The sequence below is a fragment of the Coffea eugenioides genome, chromosome 9, assembly GCF_003713205.1.
Source record: "Coffea eugenioides isolate CCC68of chromosome 9, Ceug_1.0, whole genome shotgun sequence".
Classification (NCBI taxonomy): domain Eukaryota; kingdom Viridiplantae; phylum Streptophyta; class Magnoliopsida; order Gentianales; family Rubiaceae; genus Coffea; species Coffea eugenioides.
Window position 1 is genome coordinate 11,161,849 of NC_040043.1, and position 27,799 is coordinate 11,189,647.

General features: G+C 35.5%; 1 protein-coding gene across 3 annotated transcripts; it reads left to right on the top strand.

Moving 5' to 3' along the window:
- The first annotated feature begins 200 nt into the window (after positions 1-200).
- On the top strand, positions 201-25,890 carry LOC113782680 (ABC transporter C family member 2-like). 3 transcript variants are annotated; one of them, XM_027328561.1, is made up of 29 exons: positions 201-296; positions 1,172-1,573; positions 2,490-2,668; positions 6,365-6,404; positions 7,068-7,224; positions 7,603-7,717; positions 7,831-7,911; positions 8,062-8,086; positions 8,983-9,039; positions 10,121-10,186; positions 10,546-10,620; positions 10,949-11,056; positions 12,363-12,497; positions 13,221-13,327; positions 13,406-13,499; positions 14,025-14,192; positions 14,786-14,926; positions 15,944-16,147; positions 16,280-16,378; positions 16,483-16,635; positions 17,058-17,443; positions 18,218-18,398; positions 18,629-18,952; positions 20,094-20,850; positions 21,829-21,950; positions 23,916-24,161; positions 24,370-24,790; positions 25,218-25,333; positions 25,444-25,890. In XM_027328561.1, the coding sequence occupies exons 2-28, from the start codon at positions 1,241-1,243 to the stop codon at positions 25,313-25,315; spliced, it is 4,872 nt and encodes a 1,623-aa protein (XP_027184362.1). In that variant the 5' UTR covers positions 201-296; positions 1,172-1,240; the 3' UTR covers positions 25,316-25,333; positions 25,444-25,890. The 3 variants fall into 3 exon arrangements, with proteins under 3 accessions (XP_027184362.1, XP_027184364.1, XP_027184363.1); XM_027328563.1 differs by lacking the exon at positions 201-296 and adding an exon at positions 958-973; XM_027328562.1 differs by lacking the exon at positions 201-296 and adding an exon at positions 988-1,079.
- Positions 25,891-27,799: the final 1,909 nt, after the last annotated feature.

Genomic DNA, 27,799 nt, shown 5'->3' on the forward strand with positions numbered 1-27,799 from the left:
GAGAACGGGAAAAGGCCACTTGTTGGACTTGGCTGCGGGCAAATCATATTCTACTTATTATTATTGTCCTTTTTTACCATCTTTTGTCTCACAATCATAAAGAGAATCAATGCACATTTTGGCCTCCTTTTCATCATTCATTTCATTAAAAGTAAAAACAGACCAAAATTACAAAAAAGAAAAGAAAAGGTGGCATATTCCAGTATAGAAGTGTATAAACTTCTTCATTACATCTTCCTCTTTATGGAGCGGGGGAAAAAAGGAAAAAAGTGGACAACCCACAGCTAAACCTTGTTGTGCGTATCAGATGAGAAAGCTTGGTTTTTGTTTCATTCAATCTTTTAGGCATTTCTCGTTGTTTCTTTTTTCAGAACTTTAATTTTTTTTTTTCAGAACTTTAATGGGTTTTTGTTTTGTGTCATTCAATCTTTTAGGTATTTCTAGTTGTTTCTTTTCAGAACTTTAATGGGTTTTTGTTTATTTATTTATTTATTTCTTTTTTTAAATTTTTAAAATTTTTTTCGAGGCTGGTGATTTAATGAAATGATGTGCAGTGCTACTTTAATTCTAATTTTGAAGCTGAAAATGTTTGCTAGTCATGAAGTATTGGTGCATGGATTTAGTTATTTAGACAAAGTTAAATTTAATGAGGGAAGAAATGAATGAATAAGATTTGGGTCACCCATTTTAGTGCGGGAGAAGTAAAAAATAATATGGAAGCTATCACTGTTCCTGTTTGTTCTTGAGGTTTTCTAATGAAAAACGAAGAGATTTTTTTTTTTTTTTTTATCGGTTTGAGAATATTATTGCAAGCAATTAGGTTTTTCAGAAACCCAATGGTAAAATAGGTTGAATTTGATAAAAGATGTTTTTTGAGGATGGTTTTCCTACTGGTAAAAGTCAACTATCTTCAGCTTCAAAAAGCGTGAATAGTCTTATTTGCACGGTTGAAAGTCTGACTTTTTAGGTCTTGGTAATGTTCTCCTTGTTCCAATTTTTCTTGGGCAAAAAGCTTTCTTGGTCAGATTATTGTCTTAGATACTCAGTAGTTCAGACAGCACTATCATGCTTAAAATTTTGTATGTGTGGATTGTCCCTTTATTTTTTCTTGAACTTTTATGCTGTTTTTAATTTGTTTCTGAATGATCGTGTTGGTTATAAAATTTTGCAGGGATCAGAGAGCATAATGTATTGAGTTAAGGGGTTATAGAGTTGAGTGAAGTTGTTTGTGGAAAAGAAGATGGCTTCCAAGCCATTTGAATGGTATTGTAAGCCGGTGAATAATGGAGTATGGTCAAAAGCAGTGGAAAATGCCTTTGGAGCTTATACTCCTTGTGCTTCGGATGCTCTGGTGATCTGCATATCCCATCTGGTTGTGTTAGGCCTGTGCTTGTACCGAATATGGCTTACAAAGAAGGATGGAAAGGTCCAGAGATACCAGTTGAAGTCGAATTATTACAATTATCTGCTTGGATTGCTGGCTGCTTATTGCACTGCTGAACCTTTGTTCAGATTGGTTATGGGTATTTCTGCCTTTGATGTTGATCGACAGTCTGGTCTTGCTCCTTATGAGGTATGTGATCTCTATTTTCAGTTGCGTGTTCTTGGGAAGTTATAACTTTCTTTTCTGGTGTGTTTCTGATTGAAGTTAATGAATCTGATATGGGATGCTGTATTAATTATTCTACATCAACTTACCCCAAATTTAGTTGGATGTTGTTCCTGAGCTGGATAATCTGGACACACCACTTGCGGCAGTGTGTGCATATTTGTGTTTTATGCGATGGGATTTTGTGTGTTTCTATTTTCTTCCTTTTTCGCATTTTCTGAGGGGGGAGGGCAATGGATTAGGGAGGTAGGAAAGGTTGGTCTTGGGTGCAGTCATTCACAGAACATTAATTGTACCAAATACAAATGTTTTTCGAAGCATTTAAATGGCAAGATTAGGTTGTCGAAGTGACCAGGTGCGGATATAAAATTCAACTGATGATTCTAGTTTGCATGAAACACCTATTTGACTGTAACTGGGCACATTAATTAACACAAATCAGGATGTTCTTGAACAAGACATGAGTATATAAGTGTTGAAAAGTTAATAGTTTGTTATCAAACATCTAAACAAATAGTCTCATTCTAACTGTTGATTAGAAGAGTTTAGTGCATGTTTCTCAAAGAAATTGAAAATGTGAGAATGTAAAGAGAGATCGGCACCAATATAGCTCGTGGTAGAATCATTTTGTCTAGTAATCAGTTGATTTGTGGGGTCTTAATCCTAACCAATTTGATAGTGAATCTTCGAGTGGCCAGAGGTCAAGAGAGCGATGAGACTTGTTGCAGAGAATATTTTCTTGCAATTGGTGATGTTTCCTGCTATGCTTATATGATGGTCTGTTTGTTTTTATGTCTGTCTATCGATTGCATTTAGGTCTATGTGATGGTATTTGATCACTAAATTCTGCGACCGATAAATTGTGTATTCAATATTGCAGATTGTTTCTTTAATCATCGAGGCTCTTGCTTGGGGCTTTATGCTGGTCATGCTTTTTGTGGAAACAAGGATCTACATTCATGAGTTCCGCTGGTATGTCCGATTTGGAGTCGTTTTCGCTTTGGTTGGTGACTCGGTGATGCTGAACCTTGTCTTATCTGTTGGGGAGTTTTACAACCGGTCAGTTTCTTTCACTTAATGTTGATGAATTTATTTGATTTATTCTGTCTCATTTGAATACGTGTTGTGAATTTTCTCATCTGGGCTATCCTTGTCATTTGTGTTGTCATTAGAGTTTCATGACTAATTCAAGCAATCAACGTGGCATTTTGGTATTTGTTTTTATTGAGGTACTACTGAAAATTGATAGAGGAAGAAATAGTAGCTACATTACTGAAGTAGCATTTCAAAATTTAGAATAAATCTCATTTTATTCCATCACATCTGAAACGAATCTGTTTCGTCCTTATCATTTCTACCAAGTTAATAACAAACTTGATTCTAATGTGTGCCAAACTCATATAACTAGTAATTTGGTGCCAAAGCAATTATTTGGAGAATTTCTGAAACAATTGCTCACTAACATTTTTAGGAGATCTCGTTTAGTTCATCAGGTCATAAATAACTGATTCAGTCCTTGATCTTATGATGGTCTACCAGGCTGGTGATCATATTCTGGCTGGAAATAGATGCCCTGAAAAGTTTAAGCTCTTACTTTTCTGGTTGATAATAATAGCACATTTCTGTTGTGAATATGTTTTTAAACTCTCTTCAGGCAGTAAATTGTTGATTTGTATTGTTAATCATGACTAAATGGGGAAGAAACAATTAACCTAATAACAAAGTTCTTGTGGGAGAACACAGGTCGCTCTGTTGAGCTTTGGATCCAGAAATTAGCTTTGGAAGATTTAAGGGGCCAACTTCTTTTTATGGATCTTGTCCTGCTTCTTATTATAAGGATATGTTGTGAATGTCTGGAATGGAAAAGATTTTAGTCATCTGCCAAACCCTTTGGGCCAAGTTTTAAGGTTACATCAACTATTGTTGTCATTCTTTCCTTTTTGATATGTCCCATATGAGAAGTTCCCTTAAAAAAAAATTCAATGAATTATTAGATGCCTGAACCATTTGGCACAGTTGACAAGCACTCAATAAGAGAGCCTTCACTTCTAAACAGATGGGCTCAGAATATTAAGTTACTTAGAAAACAGTCCAGCTGGCATTGTATTAATTGAAGATCCAAAAAAGTAGCGGTCTAATTTGTTGTCAATCTTTGCTAAGTATGGAATTTAAGAAGCACAAAAGCCTATAGATTATTCCGATATGACAGACAGGACATTTTAGGAGGCAGGATTTGAAATTTGATCCATCTATACCATATTGGATAAAAAGCAAGATAGTTTCCTGGGTGAATAGGAGGGCTGAAGCTTGTATTTATTAGAAATAACAAGCAGAGTAGCTAATCTCTTGCAATTAAGGTATCTGTGGCTTTTGATTTCTTAGTCTGCTGCCTTATTGAAGGTTTTCGTACGAGTAACTGCTTGGTAATTTACTAAAGCGGACACCTCTGTTGCGTTACTAAGTGTTTGAAGTTCAACAAGACTATGAGGACTCAAGTTAATGGCACTAGCAACAGAGATTTGGATTGTTAACTTCATAGAAGTAAACTGGGTAATAAAATAGTTGAAATTAAACTTTGTTCCAAGCACTGGATGGTACACCTGTAGCATTGTATTGAAGGACCCTATTTATTGGAATATAAAAAAGTGAAAATCAACAAAAAAAGTTGCTTTTGCTAATTGTTGGTCTGAAGAAGATGCATAAATATCTGAGTGTGTTTTTACATAACCTGTCAAACCTTCGCTGTGAAGTCTGATCCTTTAGGTGGTCTTGAAATGTGACAAATGTCTTGATAGAAGTCACAATGTTGACATTTGCAGTTTATGCATGTATCTGCTGGTTATATGAGATGTCAAGAAATAGGATTATGCCAATTTTTCTTCTGAGGCATAAGGTAGACCATTTAACTATCAGATCAACTATAAATCTGCAGCTAGATAGTACTATTCATGCTTGAAGAATTTTCTAGATTAGATGGATATGGATATTCAGCTTGAAGAAATTGACTGTATGATGGACCATTTGGTGGAGTTTCTGTCTGATGACCATCGGGTCATGGATTCATACGGTGTATATGCTGTACAAGTAGCACTGCTGTAGGAAACTAGAAGAGGAAAAGGGATGAAGTGTAGGGAAAGTGAGAGAAGAAATCTTGGGCCATGCTGAGTCACATGTTAAAATTAGACATAATCATGTCTGGTGATTGAAATTTGATCAATAACATCTTGCTTTTAATGGTAGGATCACTTTGAATATTTAGAATTCTAATCTTTTATTACCTCCCAAGAGTAGCTAGCAATAGATTGCCACAAACTTGATACTCATTTGAAAATTTCATTGGAAATGTGCTAGAAGTGAACCTCCCTAGCAGCTTGTTTGCACATAACAAAAACAAAATCTGCCCTTGAGGAAAAAAAAAAATGAAAACATCAAACAAGAGTCTAATGGGCATTCTAGGTCAGTTTAGGTCTGAATCTTGCCAAATGACCATACTAAGTTTTCAAATTTGAGTTTTTGCTTCAATTGTCTCATTCTCTGTTATCTAATTTTACATGTAATGAAGCGGCATATGTGATGTTACCATTTTCTCTAGAACGTGTAATCCATGTGCATAGCCTTAGGTGTCCAATTGTTGAAAGTGATTTCTCACAGGTATTGATATTTGCACACCCAAAAAGGTTCTTGCACACTCTTTGAATTTTCTTTAGGCCAAATGACAAACATGTAAAGTAGGCAAATACATAGTAGGTGAGTGCAAAAAACTTTTGGGGCGTATAAGTATCATTCCCCATTCTCAAACTATTTCTGTTGGTTATTTTTTTGTTGTAAAGTTCATTTTTTCAAATGCTTGATCATCATTTCTTTGTTGTCTGCAAAAGTTATACTTGAGCTACTAAGCTTGAGTGCCAAATCACATTGGTAAACGTGTGCCAGAAAAGTGTTTGACATACTTGTATTTGGGCTTGTAGTTTCTGGACAACAGACTGGTGGAGGAATGTAAGACCTCATGGTTTGTAGCTAAGAAGCAGTTGGAAGAGGGTAAGACTGTTCAGAAGGGTGTTCACATTCAACACGTGTAATGATATTAGACAAAGCTGTCTTTAGAGTCTAAGTGCTTTTTAACCTCAGGAGGGGTAATAGCAAATATTCTGGGGTTTTAGGTCTAAATAAGTATGATTCTCTTAGTCTATTTCTAATTTCTGGCGAATGATGTTTTAACTTGAAACATTTTTAACTTTTTGGAGAAAATTGTTGTAAATGCAAGGAGGAAGGTCGGATACTAATTACTGTGTAAGAATTGCTCTTTTGGATCATTTTCGTTTCACATCTGAAAGATGATGATGACCAATTTGAGGCCTGGAGGTGTTAAATTTAGTCAGCCCAATCCAATTCCATTTTGCATTCTCTTTTCTCAGTGTTTTGCTGTAAGATCTGCTAGGTGCTGTCATCCGTCCTGTTGCTTATGGAACATTGGTGGTATTTTATGTCGAAAATCCATGTTCAACAAATGTGTATCCTATTACCTTTGGACTAGCAAGATGCCTGCCTTGTCTCTTGTCATTGTTAAGTTGTGCTCAATGTTTTCTTGCAGTATTATGTTATTTATTTACAAGAAAAACATAAATGCATAAAATTTCTAAAGAACCATAATTATGGAACTTTGAGGTCCGATGAGTGGGTCTGTGTGAATTTTAAAGTAAGTTGGTCGTGTGTCTCATTATTGCAATTTATTTAATGCTGTATTCTATGTTGCAGATCTGTTCTCTATCTTTACATCAGCGAGGTTGTTGTCCAGGTTTGTCATGCTTATATTCTAGCTTTGAGGTTGCCATGATTTGTAAGTTCTCCTTCTGGCTGTGCGTCTGTCTTTGCATCTCTAACATGATAATGGCTCATCAGATATAACTAGTACTTTGGACCAGAACAGAAAACTGGTCGCACTTGAGAATAGCTGACGGAAACATTGTCTAAAAGTTGTCTGTGCCATGTTGCATGACTCGTGTTGTCACAGGGTATGGTGGTGACCCTGTGGGAGGCTGAGCACCAACATTTTTTTCCCTGTTTTTGTTTCTGCTTTACCACATATAAGTGTGTTACTTTTCGCTTATTTTTTCTTTGTGAAAATTGCAAGCTCTAGGCTCTGTCAGATGTGTAAGAAAGACCTAGTACTCATTGATGTTATGCACGTATAGTTTAACATGTATAGGCCTATGCTCCAGTGAGCTGGTTAGTCCACTTGCAAAATCTCCCCCTATATTTTAGCTCTGTTCGAATGCCTCATGAGTTTTTGACAACAATGGATGTATGTGCTGCCGAGCCAATAATCTGATCCACGCAAACTCCATATGTTTTGCTGCAAACTGGGTCTGAAAATGTGTAGAGGCTGTTAAATGCTTGCTTTCCACTTGTTCTTTCTGTTCCTGGAATGAGATGAACAAATGCGTTTGTTGTTTTGTAGGTTGTATTTGGGGTGCTATTGCTCTTTTATGTTCCAGATTTAGATCCTTATCCAGGCTACTTGCCTGTGCAAACTGAATCTGTGGACAACATAGCTTACGAAGAACTTCCTGGAGGAGAGCAGATTTGTCCTGAGAGGCATGCCAACATATTCTCTAGTACGTGGAGCACATTAACTAACTAAAGGGTGCTGTTTTAGAAATTTTAAGATGGCTTAGGAATAGTTAGTTAATACTAACTATTATCAATTGATTATGGTTGCTTGTACCTTTCTTGCCGTATTGGTTTTATGATACATTTACATTTTTGATGCTTAAGGGTGAGGTATTAGATATGTTAGTATTGTTGCGTATTTAGTTGTATGGAATCCATAAGCTAGGCTTGAATTTCCTGTATCCTCTTAGTTCATCTTCACTTTTACCATTAAGACATGTTGATCCAACTCCCTTTACGTTGTTAATGCCCCATTGGACATTTTTTTTTTTCAATCCCTAAATAGATATATGTACTAGAACTAATTGTTGTTCCTGCTGCAGAAATTACTTTTGCATGGGTGAATCCTCTTATGAAACTAGGTTATAAAAGACCTCTCACAGAAAAGGATGTCTGGAAATTGGATAATTGGGACAGGACGGAAACACTCAATAACATGTATGTGGAGTTTCCTGATTTTTTCTGCATATATGCATTGCACAGGCTGCTTCTTGGGGATAAAAACAGTCAGGTTGAACAGAATAGATTAATAACTTTGTTGAATTGTTTAGGTTCCAGAAATGCTGGGTTGAAGAGTCTCGAAGGCCTAATCCATGGCTTTTGAGAGCATTAAATCATGCACTTGGTGGAAGGTACATGGTGATAAATTGATTGAAACTTTGGTCATTTTTAGTTGAATCTGTCGGAAATTTTGCACAATCTTAAATTCTTGCAAGATTTGGAAATGCTCAAATAGTTAAAGTTTTAAAGATCTCACACTTTTCCTCCTTTCTTCTCTGCAGATTTTGGTGGGGAGGCTTTTGGAAGGTACTAAACTGATTGCAATCAATTATATCTAAGAGTTTTAGCAATCAATTATATCTAGGAGTTTTGTGAGTCAAATAAATTATTGTCATAATATGAATCACTGGAAAGCTTTCTATTGGCCGTGAAATAGACTTGAAGATTCGTAATAATTGGTGTATATGATCTGCCCATCCTCTGGTTATGCTCATCTCTTCTAGCAATCGTGGCTCATGCTGAAAAGTCTTGGTTTTCATTTTCTTTTTGTTGAACATTATAATAGTAGTTCCTTCCATTGTTGTGGAAAAATCAATGTTCTACTACTGATTCAGGATCAGCTAGGATTATAAAAAAAGGGAAAAAAGGCATTCAGCCTAATTGGTTTGGGAAAGGTAGAAGTACCTATTATGGAGGTCTACTAAATCAACTACAGTTGCTTCTCTTGAACTTATAGTTATCTGTGAACAAAGAATACTTGTAATTGAAGATATGAATTCTGTTTTCTTTTCTGGTTGTGAGAAAGTTTCAACATACTGAATGAACATCTGTTCAGATAGGTTTAAACAGTGTTATTTTACTGTCTTATGCCATTAAAAGTTTTTACATTGTCCTGTAACTATTGTAATTGGATTCTACCTTTCAGTCAAGAGTTAATCAACATCAAAACGTATATCTTTGTGATAAAAAATTTCTCATGGCTCTGTGATCAAGAATCTATTTTCATTGTATGCAAGTTACACATTTCTCTCAGAAATACTTTCTAAATTTCATTACAGCAGTGGTATGTTATGCTCCAGAATTTCTAGTGTCTATCATACGAGTCAACATGGCATATTGACATCCATTTTAAAACATTATTTGCAGACTGAGAACTTAATTAGTTGGTATATCCATTTTATTTTTCTCTGAAAATCTTGCAGATTTGGAATGACGTTTCGCAGTTTATTGGGCCTATGATATTGAATCAACTTTTAAAGGTGAGTTGCATCTAATCTTTATCTTCTTTCAAAACTTGCTTCCAAATGTGAATGACTTGAGGGTATTGTTGAGCGTGTCTTGAAGTTGGAAATGAAACAGCTGGACTTGATATCTTGTGTTTAAATGATATGCTGACTTTAGTCAGTTAACCCTACAAAAGTATTTATCATGTGGACGTGATCTGAAGTTTAATTTCAACATTTTGAATCACTTTACTTTTACAGAGTGTACCTTTCCTTTTCTAACCTCCACATATGTGGTCTTGCCTTTTTATGGTAAAAAGCACAATCTCCTTAAGCCAAGTTGGTAATTACTAAGTCAATTATCTTGAATCAAAGTTAGAGTGGGAAGCATTCTTGCTAAGGTAAAAAGCACAATCTCCTTAAGCCAAGTTGGTAATTTCTAAGTCAATTATCTTGAATCAAAGTTAGAGTGGGAAGCATTCTTACTTCTGGAATTAGCCATAAAAAGTAGGATATTTGAGATTGATAACTAAAAGGTTAAAATAACTAGATAATTAGCGCAATGAATCCTTAATGATAAAAGATATGCAGTATTTGAACGAAATGCTGAAATTGCACCTTGAAGTATGTACTTCTGTTCTTCCATCTGTTTGTATCCTCTGTATTTCACTTTAGATTTCAACTTTGATTGTAATCCATCTACATTAAAACTTTCCTATTAGTTTCATTTATAGGACAAGCATAGCTTTAGGACTTAATGGTAAAAAGTAGTGCAGAAAAAATTAAGATCCCACGATGCCACAAGTGTCTTCTTCTACCACTTTTGACTTGAATTTCTGGTCAATTTGTTCTGAGGAATTATCTCCCTAGCAGTGTAAAGTCTAATCCCATTGCTTTTGCCAACCAAAAGGTTGATGGTTCTCTAAAATCTTCCATGTGTTCCGGATCTGTTTCAAGTCTAGGATAGTAGATTTGCTTTAATAAGTTTGTGTGTACTTAATGCAGTCTGAAGAAGACATACGATGATTTCCCTATTTTCCATTTAATTTATATTTTGACTCTCACTTATTGTATCCATTTCATGTTTCAGTTTCTTATCTCATTTACTTTTTGACAGTCCATGCAAGATGGAGACCCGGCTTGGATTGGTTACATTTATGCATTCTCAATTTTTGCTGGAGTGGTATGGTTTGAGTCCTTGAATTTGAAGTTCTGAATTTTAATTTCATACTAGCTATGCTTTTGGTAAATGCTTTAGGTTGCATGTAAGCCCTTCCACTATTTGTTTTGCAAACTTTTGACTTAATCGTTTTTTACTAAATTTCAATATTGTGACTTTGTTGGACGTCATACATTGTTCTCTGTGAGCACTTACCAGAAAAGATCTATCATTTATTCCCTTCATTCTGAGGGTCAATAGTTTCCTAAATAACTACTATTGTAATCAAGTTTTTTTTCCCCTTTTTTTGGGGTAGGAGTTATCTGAAGTTGGTATCCTTCCTGGTTATGTGCTTTGACATGCTTGAATTTTATATGATTTAGGTATTTGGAGTATTATGTGAAGCTCAATATTTCCAAAATGTAATGCGCGTCGGATACCGATTGAGATCAACCCTGGTAAGATATACTTTTATCTTACAAAATCTGACAATTTTATCACTAGAGCTGTTATTGTCCACTGCTTTGCATGTTAGAGTAATTGATTTGTTTCATTTCTTTCATATGGGTATGTACACTTTAGAACCGTAATGTACGTTTTAGTTGGAGAGCTGAGGGGTCCAGATAAATTATATTTGTGTTCAACACCTAGTATTGTCAACATGAGCTGGTTTAAGGGCTTTCAGTGAATTTATTTTTCTTCCTCTGACAACGGTTTTTTGAGCTTCATAATTTTTTGAGCATCATCATATTGCTGATTTTTTTTTTCCTGCAACTTGTTTTATAGATTGCTGCAGTTTTCAGGAAGTCACTGAGGCTAACACATGAGAGTCGTAGAAAATTTGCAACTGGGAAAATAACCAATCTAATGACCACCGATGCTGAAGCTCTTCAGGCATGATTCCTTTATGAATTTCTCTATGGTCTGGTTTCTTAATGCTACTGTGATCTTTATGTTGTCAGAGAGATGCCAAAATCTGACTTTTGATTCTAAATACATGGTGTAATGGAATAAAGCAGTGGTTTTAACTTTTCTGTATCCTGTTAATAATATACCATTGCTGTCATAACTCGTTGCAGGTTTAGTTTAGATTGTAACTAATCATCAGAAAAAGGATTTTTTTTTTAATTGCCTCAATATGTGGATAAAGGCCAGATCCGGCCAAGCTTGACACCCTCCAACTTATACCATAGATCCATGACTTGATTCAAGGGTGACCATCAGCAAGTCCGATCTATGTCTGACGATGACTTGTTGCAAGTCTCTCTGTGTTTGTTTTTCGTGTGTGATATTATATCTCTAACTTCAGGAGGAATAAGTGTTGCTTAAAGCTATTCTGCATACCTAAAGCATGAAATTTGGAGCACGGGCTTCACAAATTCTTTAATCCTGAATGAACACAAGCCAACTTGGAGACCAACTACATGAAAATATTCCCGGAGTCAGCCTTCATAGACTTGCCCTTAAGACTGTCAGAGCACCTAAGAAAAGAAAATGTGTCCAACGCTGGGATTTTGTTAGAGATAATATGACTCAAATTTGGATATCTGTATAGTGGTCGCCCTTTCCTAGATAACTTGCTTCCAACTTTCCATTGCAGTGGATGTGGTTTAACTTTCTGTATAATCAAAGTAGACATTTGTGTTTACTTATCCAATAATCCTTGCTCTCTCCTGCTGGTACTGGCTTTTTCTCATCATATGTTGCCCTTGTCAATTATGATCCTGTGAAGCTTTGAGGGTTTACTTGTAGGTTAAAGCTTCAGAAGATGGATCATATTTCTATTCCAGCTCTTACCAGACACAATGGTCTTGAGCAAATTATTACATGAATAATTTGGTCATTATAGAGAGTGCAATAAAAGATGCTTTACCTTGCCATCACTTGTATGGACTTGTGTGAGAAAGTACTATGAAGTTCCTATGCTCTTAATGATACAAAAGCTACTGCAGTACATTGCCTTGCTCTTAAATCACAATTAGGAGCTGATGAGCAGTCATGAATTTTTTGCACTCACCGACAGTAAACCTTTATCTGTATGACCAAGTTAAGGTGCTGAGATGCTAACCTTATGTATTACTCGATGGAAATTTACAATGTCCAAAAGCTGTTTCACAAATTGTCATCTTTAAGTATCTCTTGACATTCTGTACATTTTCTGTGGACTTTAGTTATCAAAACTATTTTTCTCCTTGTGCAGCAAATATGTCAATCACTCCACACTTTGTGGTCGGCTCCTTTCCGAATTGTAGTTGCCTTGTTTCTGCTATACCTGGAATTGGGTGTTGCGTCACTACTTGGTGCACTTCTACTTGTTCTTATGTTCCCAATACAGGTATAGACCTATTCCCCCTCACCATTCCTATATTTTGCCTTAAAGAAACAGTTTATGTAACACCTAACCTTTATCCCTGATGTTATTTATTTAATCTATAATTTCCTGCTTTGCCCATTTCATAGTGCAATGTTATGTCATTATTTCAGTACATATACCTTTAGAGTTGGTTGGTGGAGGGCTCAGTGAAAGTAAAATTTTAAAGAAAAAAGGCATTTAATAAATTAAGGTCCCTAGAAAGAAAATCAATTCAGCTAAAGCTTTTCACTGAAAGTTCTTAATCTTGAAGGATTGGGTTTGAAAAGGACGAGAAGATCTATTCATTTAGGCAACATAAATGCCTCAAACATAGGATGAAACTAATGTATTAGTATTAGATGTTACAGTGATGCCATTAAACAGAATCATGTAACTTGCAATTTACCTCTGGGTTTGGAGGTAAATAGGACGAAACACTTGGAAGGCTAAGTTAAACTATGTGGCAAGCTTGGAGTTTGACTCCCAGGCAGTAAAGCTTTACACCCTTGTCTGCTTGTCATTGTAAATGAACCTGGATCTTGAATTTCTCACTCTGCAGATCTTCTCCTCGTTTTTTGTAGTAGCTATTTGTTTTTTGTTTTATCTCTAGATGAGGAGCGTTTGTTTACGTTTCACCAATATCAATTTTCTCTTATGCTATCTGAATACATGTTTAGTGATCATGAAATCTTCTTCTGGACACAGACATTTATTATAAGCAAGATGCAGCAATTGTCAAAAGAAGGGCTGCAACGCACGGACAAGCGAATTGGACTCATGAATGAAATTTTGGGTGCCATGGATACTGTCAAGTGTGTCTTGTCCTATAAGTGGTTTATGCCTTTATATGCTATATTAGATGGCTAAATAGCTGGCTGCATATGTTTCAGATGTTATGCATGGGAGGATAGTTTCCAGTCAAAGGTTCAAAATGTGCGAAATGATGAACTGTCTTGGTTCCGTAGAGCACAACTATTAGCTGCGGTATGTTGGAGTTCATTGATATGGGAAATTGGTTTTGTTTTGTATCCTTTCATTCTCTCAATATTTACATTACGATAGTGTGTGTAAAATTTCTCCATCTTGTGTTTTGAGGATTTATTTCTTTCAGAGGATAAGATAATTATTCCGACATTCCTCATTTTGTTCATTTCCTCTGTTGGATTGAGCTGTATGTCTTAGCTTTGCAGTAAATCCTCTTTGCACTCTCTCTTCATGCACTGGATACTTCATTTGTTGCTGATAAAGTACAATATTAACACACTAATCTGAAATGGCATTTGAAGCTGTAATCATAGCTGAGAGCTATACAAACTGAAGAGCGTGATGGCAATAAATGCTAAACTGCTTGTCACCAAGTGTGCATCAGTAGAAATGTAATCCTTGGTTTTGTTAGTGATTAACTGTTAAGATTCTCTCCCTTTCCCTCTTTACAAGTGAAATTACCACCATGCTTTTCTTTCTTTCCTCTTAAAATGAAACCTCATTGATATTTTGCATATTTTGCAGTTGAACAGTTTCATTCTGAACAGCATTCCTGTGGTGGTGATTGTGGTTTCATTTGGGATGTTCACTTTACTTGGAGGGGATTTGACACCTGCAAGGGCATTCACATCTCTTTCTTTGTTTGCTGTGCTGCGCTTTCCACTATTCATGCTTCCAAATATAATTACACAGGTTCTTTTTCCTTCTGTACATTTATGTTCTATAATTTCATGTAGAGCTAGATTGTTTTCTCCACCTTCCTATCTGTACCAGGGAATAGTTTTTTTTTTTTTTTTTTTCCAATGAGTTGTTTGTACAAAGTTTTTATTCTTGTCCCTCTTCTGTTGTGTATTTGTTCCTTTTTGCACTTTTTGTTGGATGGGCATGTCTGAGAATTCAGCCTTTGTGCAAAAGTCAGATGCATCATTCCCCTTCAATATATATATATATATATATATATATATATATATATATATTTTGTGATGGTATCTATTTTGTTAGTTTGGTAAGAAGCCCTATTAATCTTAATTGGATTCTTGATTATGAACTCTTATAATTATTCTTTTGATTAAGTTCCTGTATGTGAGGTTGGAGCCATTGATGGGTTCTCTTCTAAAAAGATGGGGATTATAGTGCTTATTTTCTTTATTTTTATTTATAATAGCATGTTGCTGGTTACAAGTTGAAAATTTTATTGATAGAAAATTTTTAGTATTCTTGACAGTTTTTATAATCAAGGCATTGTTCATAATACCATTCTTGGGAATGTTTTCCTGTCATTACAGGTTGTGAATGCAAATGTGTCTCTGAAACGCTTGGAGGAACTTCTGCTAGCAGAAGAGAGAATTCTTCTACCTAACCCACCTCTTGAACCAGAAGTTCCTGCAATCTCAATCAAGAATGGATACTTCTTCTGGGAATCAAAGGTGGTTTATGTGTACATTTCTGTATTTATGTTCTTCTACCTTTTCTTAATAATTGTAGAGATTGCAAGAGATTAATCATAATCCGGAAGGGATTAACTGATAGTGATAGCAATCTATAGCTGAGAGAAACTTGGGCCTGTTTATGGCTCCCAAAACTATCTAAATGACAGTTCATGTTGTCTTGGGTTCTAATTGAGCCGGAGGTGGTGTAACTTAGTTGGAGAATCATAAGAGTTGATCGAATTAAGTTTCCTAACTGGTCAGAATTATATATAGTGTAGAAAGAGGTTGAAAAATAAGAATTCCTCTGAAGGTTTGGAAACCATAACCTAACTCTCAGTTAAAACAAGACATCATACGAATTGAACATTTCTAATTGACAGCTCATGTATATTGCCATCCAAATCTTTTCCTTTTTAGAAGAATAATGCCACAACTGTTCAATTAAATTACACAAGTGATTCATCTCGATTATATTCTTGAAGATTATTACTCCGAGTACTTTTAACATCGAAAAAATGGTAATGTGGGCCCAGCAATTGATTGATAGACAAAAGTACCTCTAAAATCCTAAAACTCATTACAGGTGAACTAATTCGACCAACTCCGAAGCAATTTCAGGTAAACCATTTTGATAATTTGTTTAATCACTGGTCAATTCCCAGTTACACATGAAGCGCTTCTTGCATGTAGATAAATTGCATAGTTTGTTAAAAATATATATATAAATCACCAAGTGGGCTGTTTGGCATAGAAACCAACCTGTTTTGCTTTTAACTGCTTGAGATTATGTTCATAGTTTTCCTATTAACTTCTTGAGGTTATAGCTGTTTCTTAACATTTTTTTTAACAAAATTGGAAGTTATAGGGTGGTAAATGTTGCTTCAAAGAGTTAATATGCATATTTCTCTTGTTGTATCTTACCAATTGGCTTTCTCAAGTTCTAGATTGTTAAGCTTGCACAGAGTTTTTACTGTGAACGAATGGTATGCTCAATGCATTTCCCACTGATACCAGGCAGATAAACCTACATTGTCAAACATTAACTTGGATATACCAATTGGTAGCTTGGTAGCAATTGTTGGCAGCACAGGAGAGGGAAAGACATCACTTATCTCAGCAATGCTTGGGGAGCTTCCTCCAGCATCTGATGCAACTGCTGTTGTCCTCAGAGGAACAGTTGCTTACGTGCCCCAAGTTTCGTGGATTTTCAATGCAACGGTAGGGAATTTCTTTTCATGTTTCTACTGATCTTAGTTCCTTGAGTGGATGCCACTTGCATTTCAAGTCATTTTGTTTTTCACAGTGCTTGTTACATCTTTAATAAGAATCAGAGGCATTTTTTTTTTACAGGTACGAGACAACATACTGTTTGGATCTGTCTTTGAACCATCTAGATATGAAACAGCAATAGATGTGACTTCACTGCAGCATGACCTTGAACTGCTCCCTGTAAGGATATGACTTGTTGCCATACCAGTTTTTTGGTACGGTTGTTTTTGAGTTCTTTATTAATTTGAATATTTAGCTTACCTGCTTTGCAAATTCTACTACAGGGTGGCGATCTTACTGAAATTGGAGAGAGAGGAGTTAACATTAGTGGAGGGCAAAAGCAAAGAGTTTCCATGGCACGGGCTGTGTACTCGAATTCAGATGTGTGCATATTTGATGACCCTTTAAGTGCTCTAGATGCTCATGTGGCTCGGCAGGTAACCACTTCAGAATTTAAATTAAGATCCACATTTCACTTGAAAAGCAAAATAAAAATGGACTGTCTACCATTCCTCAAATTCTTTTCAGCTTCATCACAACAATGAGGTTGTCATGCATTGGGTTTTTCATCTTTGAGAATTTTAATCGTTATGCTAAAGTGGACTCTATTTAGAATTTGAATTTTTACTTATCTCTATTTTTGACAAGAGTCAGCTTGGAGCTTTTCCAGATCAGTTGGATCATTTGTTTTGCATATCTGTCGTTGTACCCTGTAGTTATGGGTTATTTCTCCTCCTTTTGTATTTTCAACAGTTAGCATTATCCGTGAAGGCTTCACTTAATTACTTCCATTGTCTTATGCTATCTCAAGTGCTATCTAGTTAAACTCTTGCATTCTGCGTATCTTTTGTTATACTAGGTTTTTGAAAGATGCATTAAGGGAGAACTGAGAGGAAAGACCAGAGTTCTTGTCACAAATCAGCTACATTTTCTCTCACAAGTAGATAAGATTATTTTGGTGCATGATGGTATGGTGAAAGAGGAAGGAACATTTGAAGAACTCTCAAATAACGGCCCACTGTTTCAAAGATTGATGGAAAATGCAGGGAAAATGGAAGAATATGTGGAAGAAAAAGAAACTGTTCAAAACATTGATGATAAAACTTTGCAGCTATCTGCTAATGGTGAGGCCAATGGGTTGCCTGAGGATCCCACCTCTAAAACTAAACGAAAAGGAGGAAAATCGGTTCTCATCAAGCAGGAAGAACGAGAAACAGGTGTCGTTAATATTAAAGTTTTGAAAAGGTAAAGTAGTTTTTGAAACCTTTCACCCACATTTGAACTTCATTGCGTTCACCATAAGCTGTATTGTCCTTTAGAGTAAAGCGTACAAAGTTAAAGTCTCATAGCCATCAAAAGACCAAAAGAAAGTGATCTTCAGTACATCTGGTTACCAAAGGATGGCCCAACTGTTTGTTATTTCTTCTTTATACTTTTTATTTTTTGGGGGTAAAATTCTTTATACTTTTTATTTGAAACCACTTTGGAATTCTTGCTTAAGTGATGGGCAAATACCTGAAAATGTGATTGTTCTGATGCTCTGCTGTCAAGGTAACAGAGACCATTGATCTTATTACACATCCTCTCTTTACTGGATAGAATAAAAAAAGAAGTCTTGTCACTGGAATGATTTGTCTTTGTATTTCAATGCGCTTATCAAGTCAAAGGTTTCCTTGAGGAGATGTTTCTACTTATCAAGCCTGTCACCTTAGAATTGTTATCCATCTACATTGGTCTATAGGATTGAGAGAACTGAAATTAAAAAGGAAAAATGAAAAATGAAAACAATTCTAATGTAATAGGCATAAAAAAAAATGAAAAACTAAAATGAATAAAAAAAATGAAAATGTGATTGTTCTGATCCTTCTCATATCAAGCAAACAAAATGAAAAATGTATTTGCTTATTAACTAATTTTCATGGGTAGGGGTCGAAAGTGAGAATTTGGCTTTTGAGAGCAGGCTCAGGCTTTTCTATAATTAACAGGTATTCTTGCTTTTCCCCCTCTTTCATTTCACAGATACAACGATGCTTTAGGTGGCACGTGGGTAGTGATGATATTGTTCATGTGCTATGTCCTAACTGAAGTCCTACGAGTTTCAAGTAGCACTTGGTTAAGTTACTGGACAGATCAAAGCACTTCATCAGCACATGGGCCTCTTTTCTATAATTTGGTCTATGCTCTTCTATCACTTGGCCAGGTAAGTTAATTTTGTTGATGCTGCCAAGATTTTGGTTTTATTCATGCATAGACCACCCTTATGTAATGTACCTGTTGTTGTTTACTTTTGCTATTTCAATAGGATGGAGATTGATTTTTTGTTGCTTTGCAAAGCAGTTAGAATATGATGCCGAAGGAAGGAGAAATAAAAGAGAAATTTATATATCTGCAATGGTTATTATTAATTATTATTATTTTTTTGCAATGCAGGTCTTTGTGACATTGACGAATTCGTTTTGGTTGATTATTTCAAGTCTCTATGCTGCGAGAAGGTTGCATGAGGCTATGCTTAATTCGATACTAAGAGCTCCAATGGTCTTCTTTCAGACAAATCCTCTAGGAAGGATAATAAATAGATTTGCTAAGGATCTAGGTGATATTGATCGGTTTGTTGCCCCATTTGTTAATATGTTTCTGGGACAAGTGTCACAGCTTATTTCGACTTTCGTACTAATAGGAATTGTGAGCACTATGTCCCTTTGGGCCATAATGCCACTGCTGGTGTTGTTCTATGTGGCCTATCTTTACTATCAGGTATTTGTACTTTTCACTTTCTTATCATGTTTTTGTCTTTTAGGCCCAACTGCATTAACAAACAGAAATCTGTTATATGAACACATCCTGGAAGGACATTCCTTTGAAGCTGATTGAGATTAAGTGTACTACTGAGATATATGGAGTTTATTTATTTAAATTTATTTATCTTCTAATCATATTTAAGGTTCTCAGTAATTTGGCCATTTGCTTTTTGAAAATTTAATAGGATATTTTCTTTCACTTGTCCTTGCATCTTTCCCCTGCATTCATGATTAACCAGATATCCAGGTGCTTTTTGTGTTTTAATCAGTCTCAATGTCAATTTCGAAAGGGAAGCATAGTCTATTTAAATCATAAGGTTGATTAGGATACTTTTAAGTTTCAAAGTTTCTAATATTTGTTAAGCAATTTATTTGTCTTCTAGCTAACACTTGCTTGCAAGTCTCTGGATGATATTTAGTGCAAAAGTTTTTCAGATCATGTTTCTTCTTAAAATTTGATCAAGTATTTTTGATGATGGAGTGAAAACAATATTCCAGATATCCATAAAGTATACCTTGATAATGAGGAAACTGATTCAATATGTAGGAGTTGCTTGTGTTTTCAACCTGATATGAGCCAATTGCTTTGAATACCCAATTGTTAAATGGAACAACTGCTTCAGTCTCTAGTCTGCACAGTGCGTGCTTATTGGGTTTTCCCAAATTTTCTGCAAGCTATGACCTGTGTGCCAGAACACATTGTCACACTTGACTCCTTTGGCTTAATCAGATATTAGTTTGGACCTGTATTTCACCTGGTTTCTATTGAACGGAGAAAGGAATCTTGAAGAACATTAAGAATTGAGAAGAGACTATTCCATAGAGCTTTAGAACTTTAGGAAGGTAAACTTAAAACGATGTAAAACTACCATGGATAACTAAATGGAAAATTAACCATGATATGTGTGAATAGTAATGCCAATGTGTCATATTTATTGCTTAAAGCATTTTATCCACACGAGTTTGCTTATCAGAACTTTGTTATGTTAGGCTACTTACAACCGTCTGCTTTAGCCTTCGTGTGTCATTAGTCTATTGCACAAGTACATAAATAAATGTATTCTGGAATGTATCTTAATCGTTACCATTCCTTGCAGAGCACAGCCCGTGAAGTAAAGCGTCTTGACTCTGTAAGCAGATCTCCTGTGTATGCACAATTTGGGGAAGCATTAAATGGTTTATCAACTATTCGTGCATACAAAGCTTATGATAGGATGGCAAATATCAATGGTAACTCCATGGACAATAATATCAGGTTCACTCTTGTAACCATGAGTGGGAACCGCTGGCTTGCAATTCGCCTAGAAACATTGGGTGGGCTTATGATATGGCTTACAGCAACTTTTGCGGTTATGCAGAATGGAAGAGCTGAAAACCAGGAGGCTTTTGCCTCTACAATGGGTTTACTTCTCAGTTATGCATTGAACATTACGAGCCTGTTGACTGGTGTACTTAGATTGGCTAGTCTGGCTGAGAACAGCCTTAACGCTGTTGAAAGAGTTGGCACATATATAGAGCTTCCTTCTGAAGGTCCAGCAATTATTGACGGCAACCGCCCTCCTCCTGGATGGCCTTCGTCAGGATCTATTACATTTGAGGAAGTTGTCTTGCGTTACAGGCCTGAACTTCCCCCAGTTCTCCATGGTATATCATTCTATATTCCTCCAAGCGACAAGGTGGGTATAGTTGGTAGAACAGGAGCAGGGAAATCCAGCATGCTTAATGCTCTATTCCGACTTGTAGAACTGGAGAAAGGAAGAATCTTGATTGATGATTGTGATACAGCAAAGTTTGGGTTGACAGATCTTCGTAAGGTCCTTGGTATTATACCACAAGCTCCAGTTCTGTTCTCAGGTATGTGGAATTTAGTCCTGGAGATGAGATGAAAACATTAGAAAAACTTTTCGTGTAGTTTCTATTTCAATTTGAACTTTTTTTTTTCAATCTATTTTTGGTGGAGCGTGTTGGAACCATATTAAGCTTCATTTCTTGTGTTCTTCTCTTTTGTAGTGTGACAGCTGGGACATTGATCCTCTAATATCTTATCAGACTAGTAACCATTTATAGTTATACAACAATACTCTCTATGAATTATAGGGCCGGAAACCTTAGGTTATTTCAACTCTACACACCTTGATATGTTCTCTCCTGTAGGTATTACTCTAGTTAGTTAAGTTCTGTTACAAGTATATTGCTGGCCTAATATTTGTAAGTGATTAACTTCAATTATCTTGTTAAATATTAATGCTCATGGACATGTCCATAAACTCGTGTTCTTGGTTGTTTCTTCGTGCATTAGGAATAGGAGGCAGTATTCTTGTATTCTTCATGCAGCTGGAAGATAATTCCATCCATGAAAATCAGGGTGGTTTAAAATTATCTATAATCTGTACCTAACAACACAGGTGTAGAAGCAAATTGCAGAGTTTTACTTTGGTTTATATCGTCTGGTAATTAATTCTGTTATTTGGCGATTTTCCTGTTTCAAAGATTGAATAATGGTTCTTTAGTTTTCTCTTGCTTGATACATGTCTATAACCTTTAATCAGCCTTATATCTTGATAGCTTTTGGCCATGAAAGGCTTGTTGGATTTGCCATGCTCTTATTTAAGAATCTATTCTTTAGCACTGTTGTGGCGCTACTCTGCATATACAACTCAAAACCATACTCAAAATTTTCCTATCCTTTGTTATCAGTTATCAAGTATATGGTTTGCACCTTTCAAGTTAACCAAATTCACTTACTTTATTTCAAGATTTGATGAAATTCAGTGAACTAAGCTAATGTTGTAGTTTTGGCTAGTCTTTTGACCGCCATTTTATTTTCTGTAGGAACTGTTAGATTTAATCTTGATCCTTTCAACGAACACAATGATGCTGACCTTTGGGAGGCTTTGGAGAGAGCCCATTTGAAAGATGTTATTAGGAGGAGTTCTTTGGGTCTGGATGCAGAGGTAAAAATCAAACTTTTTGCACTTCTTGTTTGCAATTTGTCTGTTGGCTCTTTATATGCAAATCAATAGTTTGTTAATATTTCCCTTTCATATGTCCCCTGTGCCAAAAACAGTATTTTAGTGTTTCAAGGGACGCATTACTAGTCGAAAGAAAAACTATGAAAAGCATCATACTCCCTCCGTCCCATTGAAAGTGTCCTACTTTCCATTTTGGTATGTCCCAAAACATTTCTCCTGTTGAGAAAGTCAAAGCACCTTTTAGTCTCTCTTTTCAATATAGTCCCTCCCTTTAATCATATGCATGTTACCATTCAAATTCAAAATCTGAATTTGTGAGGGTAAAATTGGAAAGAGAAGCACAAACATCACAATCAAACCACTATTTTTAAAATGTTGGATTTCTGAAACAGGATCAAATAACTGGGATGGAGGGAGTATTCTTTATTATGGTCTAACTTAAAGCCATTACCTGTGCTCCAAATGCTGAAAGAATAGTATCCAAGAGAACGTCCCAGAGTTTAGAGTTCAATATGCCCTTCTTTTCTGCTAGCACATTGACTGTCTAACATTGAACTGATAGATTCTTTGACAAACTATCATGTACATATTGTATACTTGGTCTTAGCGCCACCTGTATATGTATTTAAAAGCAGAAGCAACTTTCTGCCAGATAGAGAGAGGAAAAGCAATAAAAGTAAGGTTGTGAAGCAAGAGATTCATTATTTATTCCAGATACAGAAGCTTTAGTTTGCATAGCTTCCCTATTACTTTGTGTTAATGAAGTTACTGTTGGCAGACATTCTTAGGGTTGGTAAATATTGCATTATGAAAGTGCTTTGGTTAATTATCAACACAATAAAAGTTGATCTACAATTAGACATTGTCATGCTTACTATTTGCCATTCAATCCAATGGACGCTTCTCTTGATTTCTCCTGTATTCTTGCGGCACAGAAGTTCTGGCTGATGTTCATTTGACAAGTCTCATTTGGACCACAGCTGATATGGTGGTCAGCTCTGTTGGTTGATAGTGTACCTTAGGTAGTGGGCTACCAATAACGTGGCTGAAGTCCTTTTGGCCCAGCATTTTGTTTTGAAAAATGTTTTAAATAACCCTCTGCTAGGCGTGTTACTTGTTTTTGTGTCTGTTGCATGCTAATAAATGAGAATATAAAGATCCTTTGGGGTGAGAAAATTGCCAAATAAAATGCTTTTATGGGCATTTTATTTGTAGATCACTTAATTTGGCAGTTTTCCTTTTGGCATAAGATTTGAAGTATAATGTTTTTGTCTCAATAAAATCCGTTACATTATCTATGCTACATGCAAAATTATGGAATGGATATTTAGAAACATTAAGTTCCGGTTAGTAACTAAGAATTAGCTATTAATGATTCATGCATATTTTTTAGGGAGTGTAAAGCATGCATGCTGTGTAAACATATTAATTGACGAATGAGGACTTGCTGATAAGCTTCTTGTTTCAATTTTGATAATATCTGATATCTGGGATGTGATTTATAATGATGCAATAGTGTAGTAAGCAAAAATGTCATCAAACCAAACATGATTTTAAAACTATGGGAAAAGAAGTTGAATCCAATTATTAAGGAAGAAAGAGAAAAGAATGGAAGATCAAGGAACTCTTCAGCCTTTACCAACAAAGATTAGCATGCATACATAAAGAAGACAATAAAACATCTCAACAGTGCATTCATTCCATTTTTCATCATTCAACATTCTAGTGAAAAGGTATTGCAATCACATAAGAAACAGAGACTCAAGATTAAGTAATTTTTAAGGTAAGAGAACCTTGGCATCTCTCAATTCAGTCATATTGGAACCTGGAGAACAAGAGTAAAGTTAACTTGGAGGCTAAGCTAACAAAAAGTTAAATTTTTAGCCTGTTAGCTGTGTTAACTACAGTTTATATAGTTCTACCCTAACCTTTTTTTCCTGTTTCAAGGTCTTGGAGGCAGGCGAAAATTTCAGTGTTGGACAGAGGCAACTGCTTAGTCTTGCTCGGGCGTTGCTTCGCCGTGCGAAGATTCTTGTACTTGATGAAGCAACTGCAGCTGTTGATGTTAGGACTGACGCTCTTATTCAAAAGACCATAAGAGAGGAGTTTAAATCGTGCACAATGCTTATTATAGCTCATCGTTTGAATACCATTATCGACTGCGACAGAATTCTTCTTCTTGATTCTGGTCGGGTATGTATCCATCTGTTTTTCTCTTTTCATTTTCAAATATATGATACTGTTTCAGGAAAAATTGAAAGAAAGTATCTGCAGAAAACATTGCAGATCTTATTCTGACAATGAGGGATTGTTTTCTAATGTCTCACATCATTTGATTTATAGTTGTAGAATATTGTATGATCAACTGTAATATCCTTATTTTTCTGTGTTGTCCTTTTAGGTCCTTGAATATGATACACCAGAGAGACTATTGCAAAATGAAGAAAGTGCGTTCTCTAAGATGGTGCGGAGTACGGGGGCAGCAAATGCTGAATACCTTCGCAGTCTAGTATTTGGAGGAGAAGGGGACAACAAATTGCAGAGAGAAACTCAGCTAGATGGCCAAAGGAGATGGCTTGCCTCTTCCCGCTGGGCTGCTGCTGCACAGTTTGCTTTGGCTGTTAGCCTCACTTCATCACAGAATGACCTTGTTCAGTTGGAAATTGATGATGATGACAATATTCTCAAGAGAACAAAGGATGCAGTGATGACTCTGCAAGGAGTTTTGGAGGGGAAGCATGATACAGTAATTGAAGAAACCCTTGACCAATACCAGGTTTCCCGGGAAAGATGGTGGTCAGCCCTATACAAAATGATTGAAGGTAAGGATTGCAGATGGTTGCATTACCAGAAAAGTTTCAATAAAAAAACTCATGGTTAATTTGTTTGATTCTTTAGGTCCTAAGTTTAAATCACGGTTCTTATAGTAACGTATGTATATTTTTGTTTTAATCTACAACCTGCTTTAGGCTAAGGAGAGTATTTTATTTTTTGTACTTGATCAGATTTTCTGTTGCATCTTCTATGACTCATGCGCTTTTTATCTCCTCAATTGAAATGCGTGTGTAAAATCAACTATTACTCTATTGTAATAGACACAGTGAGAGATGATAGCCAGCCATTGGAAGTTAAGCACAGGCAGTCTTTCTATCCAACCAGCACGCTTGTTATACACACAGTCCCTCTCGATCTTGAAGGTCACATCCAAGTTTTCTCCAGCTTACTGTTTGTTTATCCTTTTTTTCCCAGGTCTTGCAGTGATCGGTCGGTTGGGTCGAAGCAGGCTTCATCAGTCAGGATTTGAGTTCGAGGACAGAGCAATTGATTGGGACAACATTTCAACGTAGGCATATGGATATGATGATGTATGGACTTCTTGCAATACCAGCTTCGTTTAATCTAAAGCAGTTGGTTCTCTTATTTACATAGCAACGCTAATTCCACGGTCTGTTGGACATGGTTGTATGGTTTGCAGGATGATAAGCAGCCAAAGATGTTCAGCAATGCTGTCTGGTTCCGCTGCCAGTGTAACTTGGAGATAATCTGCTGAGACTAAAGTTAATAAACGATTGTACCATTACATGCAGAATGAGTAGATCTTCTCCCAGAATGAGTAGATGATCTGCTGCGCCTATCATACACATATCTGTGCTCGTGGATCACACTGTATTTTATGACGACTTGTCTTCTCTGTCAAACTTAACTTGCTTCGTATCAATGTTAACAATGCGCAAGCGTCCATAAAGATTCGGCGATGTATTATTTTCACCACATACAGCTCTTCATGGTTTTTTTGTGGGTTTAAGCAAATTTTCAGCAATTTTTGAGCTACTTTTCTTGGTTATGTACAAAGAGGAATGTTTTGTCAGACAAATTTTATCCGTCTTACTTATTTTACCATACAGGTCACTAAGATTTTTAATGATTTTATTCAGGTCAAACACTCAATAGCTTTGGTGTTTGGATTTAACAAGCTTTTGAAAAATTATTATTTTTGTCTTTCACGGCTACGGTAATAAACTGGGATTGGCTTGCCAATATGGGCTAGTGAAATCCATGGCTTGCCACTATTCATGTTTTAGCAGATTTGCATTTAGAAATTTTTGTTTAGTACCTCTTATTTAGTACAAAGTATCAATTTATTTTTTTTTTTTGGCTTGGGTTGCTTCATCTCGTTCAACGTCTGACAATTATGTAGTGGGTTTTTGTTTTAGACTAGTAATACACTTGAAGTTTGGAGGAATTGGCTAATAAAGCATCCACGTAGTTAATCAAGTATTAATTTTGCTCCAAGATTAAACTTTGGGGAATGTTCTCAATTATGGTGGTGATCTTAGTCACAGCTGTCTGGATATCAATTGCAGCTGTAGATGTTTCGTTGCATGGTGGGTGCAAGTCAGGATTCATGATTTGAATTGTTATTTGGTAAAATATTTAAGTAACTTGGCTAAATTTTGCTATTAAGTGACGCATATTGAACCTCTGAAGTCCACATAGGTGTTTAGTTGATTTTGAAATAAATTTTTACATTAATTTTGCACTATAGTATATGCACTTACGACTTGAATACATGCCAGATCATCTCAATTCAATTTTAAACATTAAATTTTGCATGTGTAGCATGTATTTAGATTTGTTAGGGGAGGGAGAGAGTGTAAGTGATAAGTTTCGAATTTGAGACCTTATATTATACTTAAAAAAAAAAGATTTAATAGTGTATATGCTATCAGTATAAAAAAAATCTATTTTAATTTTTCTTTAATTTGATTACTGTTGCTACTTTTCAAAAGAAGTTGGTGGTCTCAATGATTGAATGGATATGAATATTAATGTAGTTGTGTAACACTTCGGTCCACTGAGTTGGCCCAATAACTTTTTGATCTAAAACGACGAGTTTAAAATGATTAATTCAAAGTTATTAGAATCTATATTTCATTTTTTTTCCTCTACCATTTTTTAAGTGATATAAGCACTTTTCAATTGTTTGATAAGCATCATTTGATCAAATTAGGAGCAGAGTTTTTTATTTATCTCAAAATTACTTTTAAAAGAAGCTAAAAAATAATGCTTTTAGAATAATTTTAATGTTTTTAAAATAAAAGATAAATTTTGACCATTTTATCGTAAATTCTTAATTGAATAAAGAGATGAAAACATTACAAAATTCAAAATCACAAATTATCATATAAAAAGTCACTTTTTTTGCAAGCATGCATACAAGCATTATAGTTAAGAACTTAATAAGTACTCCTACCGAAAATTTTATTAAGTTAAATGCTTCTCCATAAGCTACCGTAATCCCATATGAGCGCTAATTAATTCTTATACACCACTACAATTTTAACCAGACACTTACAAATTAAACCTCTGCCGTGGTTTTGAAGAACTTGTCTCATTAATTTCGTGTGGTAATTCCTTTGTCTGATGATCAAAGTTGGTTGATCATTGTTATGTATAAATTTGATTTGAGATGCTTCCTTTCTCTGGGTTCAATTAAGACTGATTTTGGGCACTTTATTGGTGTCTTCTTCCATTAATGACATGCAACAGTGGCTGTGTCGATTGTCCACTGCATCTTTTTTAGGTAATGCCAGTTCCTGACCCATTATCAATAGGTTGCAAAATATTTAACTTTGTAATCTTTATAAGTTACAAAATAAGATAGTACACACTGCTCTCTCTCTCTCTCTCTCTCTCTCTTCTTAACTGCGCATAAGAGATATTTCAAGAGAAATTGACTCTTCATTGATCCATAAGTTATTTTCTTATTTATAGATGTTGCGGACTTACATTTATTGATAAAATACTACATAAGTTTGAAGTATTTTTCA

What these genes read in the sequence shown, in the direction of transcription:
- LOC113782680 (XM_027328561.1), top strand. Translation starts at nt 1,241, where the DNA reads ATGGCTTCCAAGCCATTTGAATGGTATTGTAAGCCGGTGAATAATGGA. An exon ending in CTGGTCTTGCTCCTTATGAG is followed by an intron (nt 1,574 to 2,489) that starts GTATGTGATCTC and finishes TCAATATTGCAG; the next exon opens with ATTGTTTCTTTAATCATCGA. An exon ending in TTCTTCTTGATTCTGGTCGG is followed by an intron (nt 24,162 to 24,369) that starts GTATGTATCCAT and finishes TTGTCCTTTTAG; the next exon opens with GTCCTTGAATATGATACACC.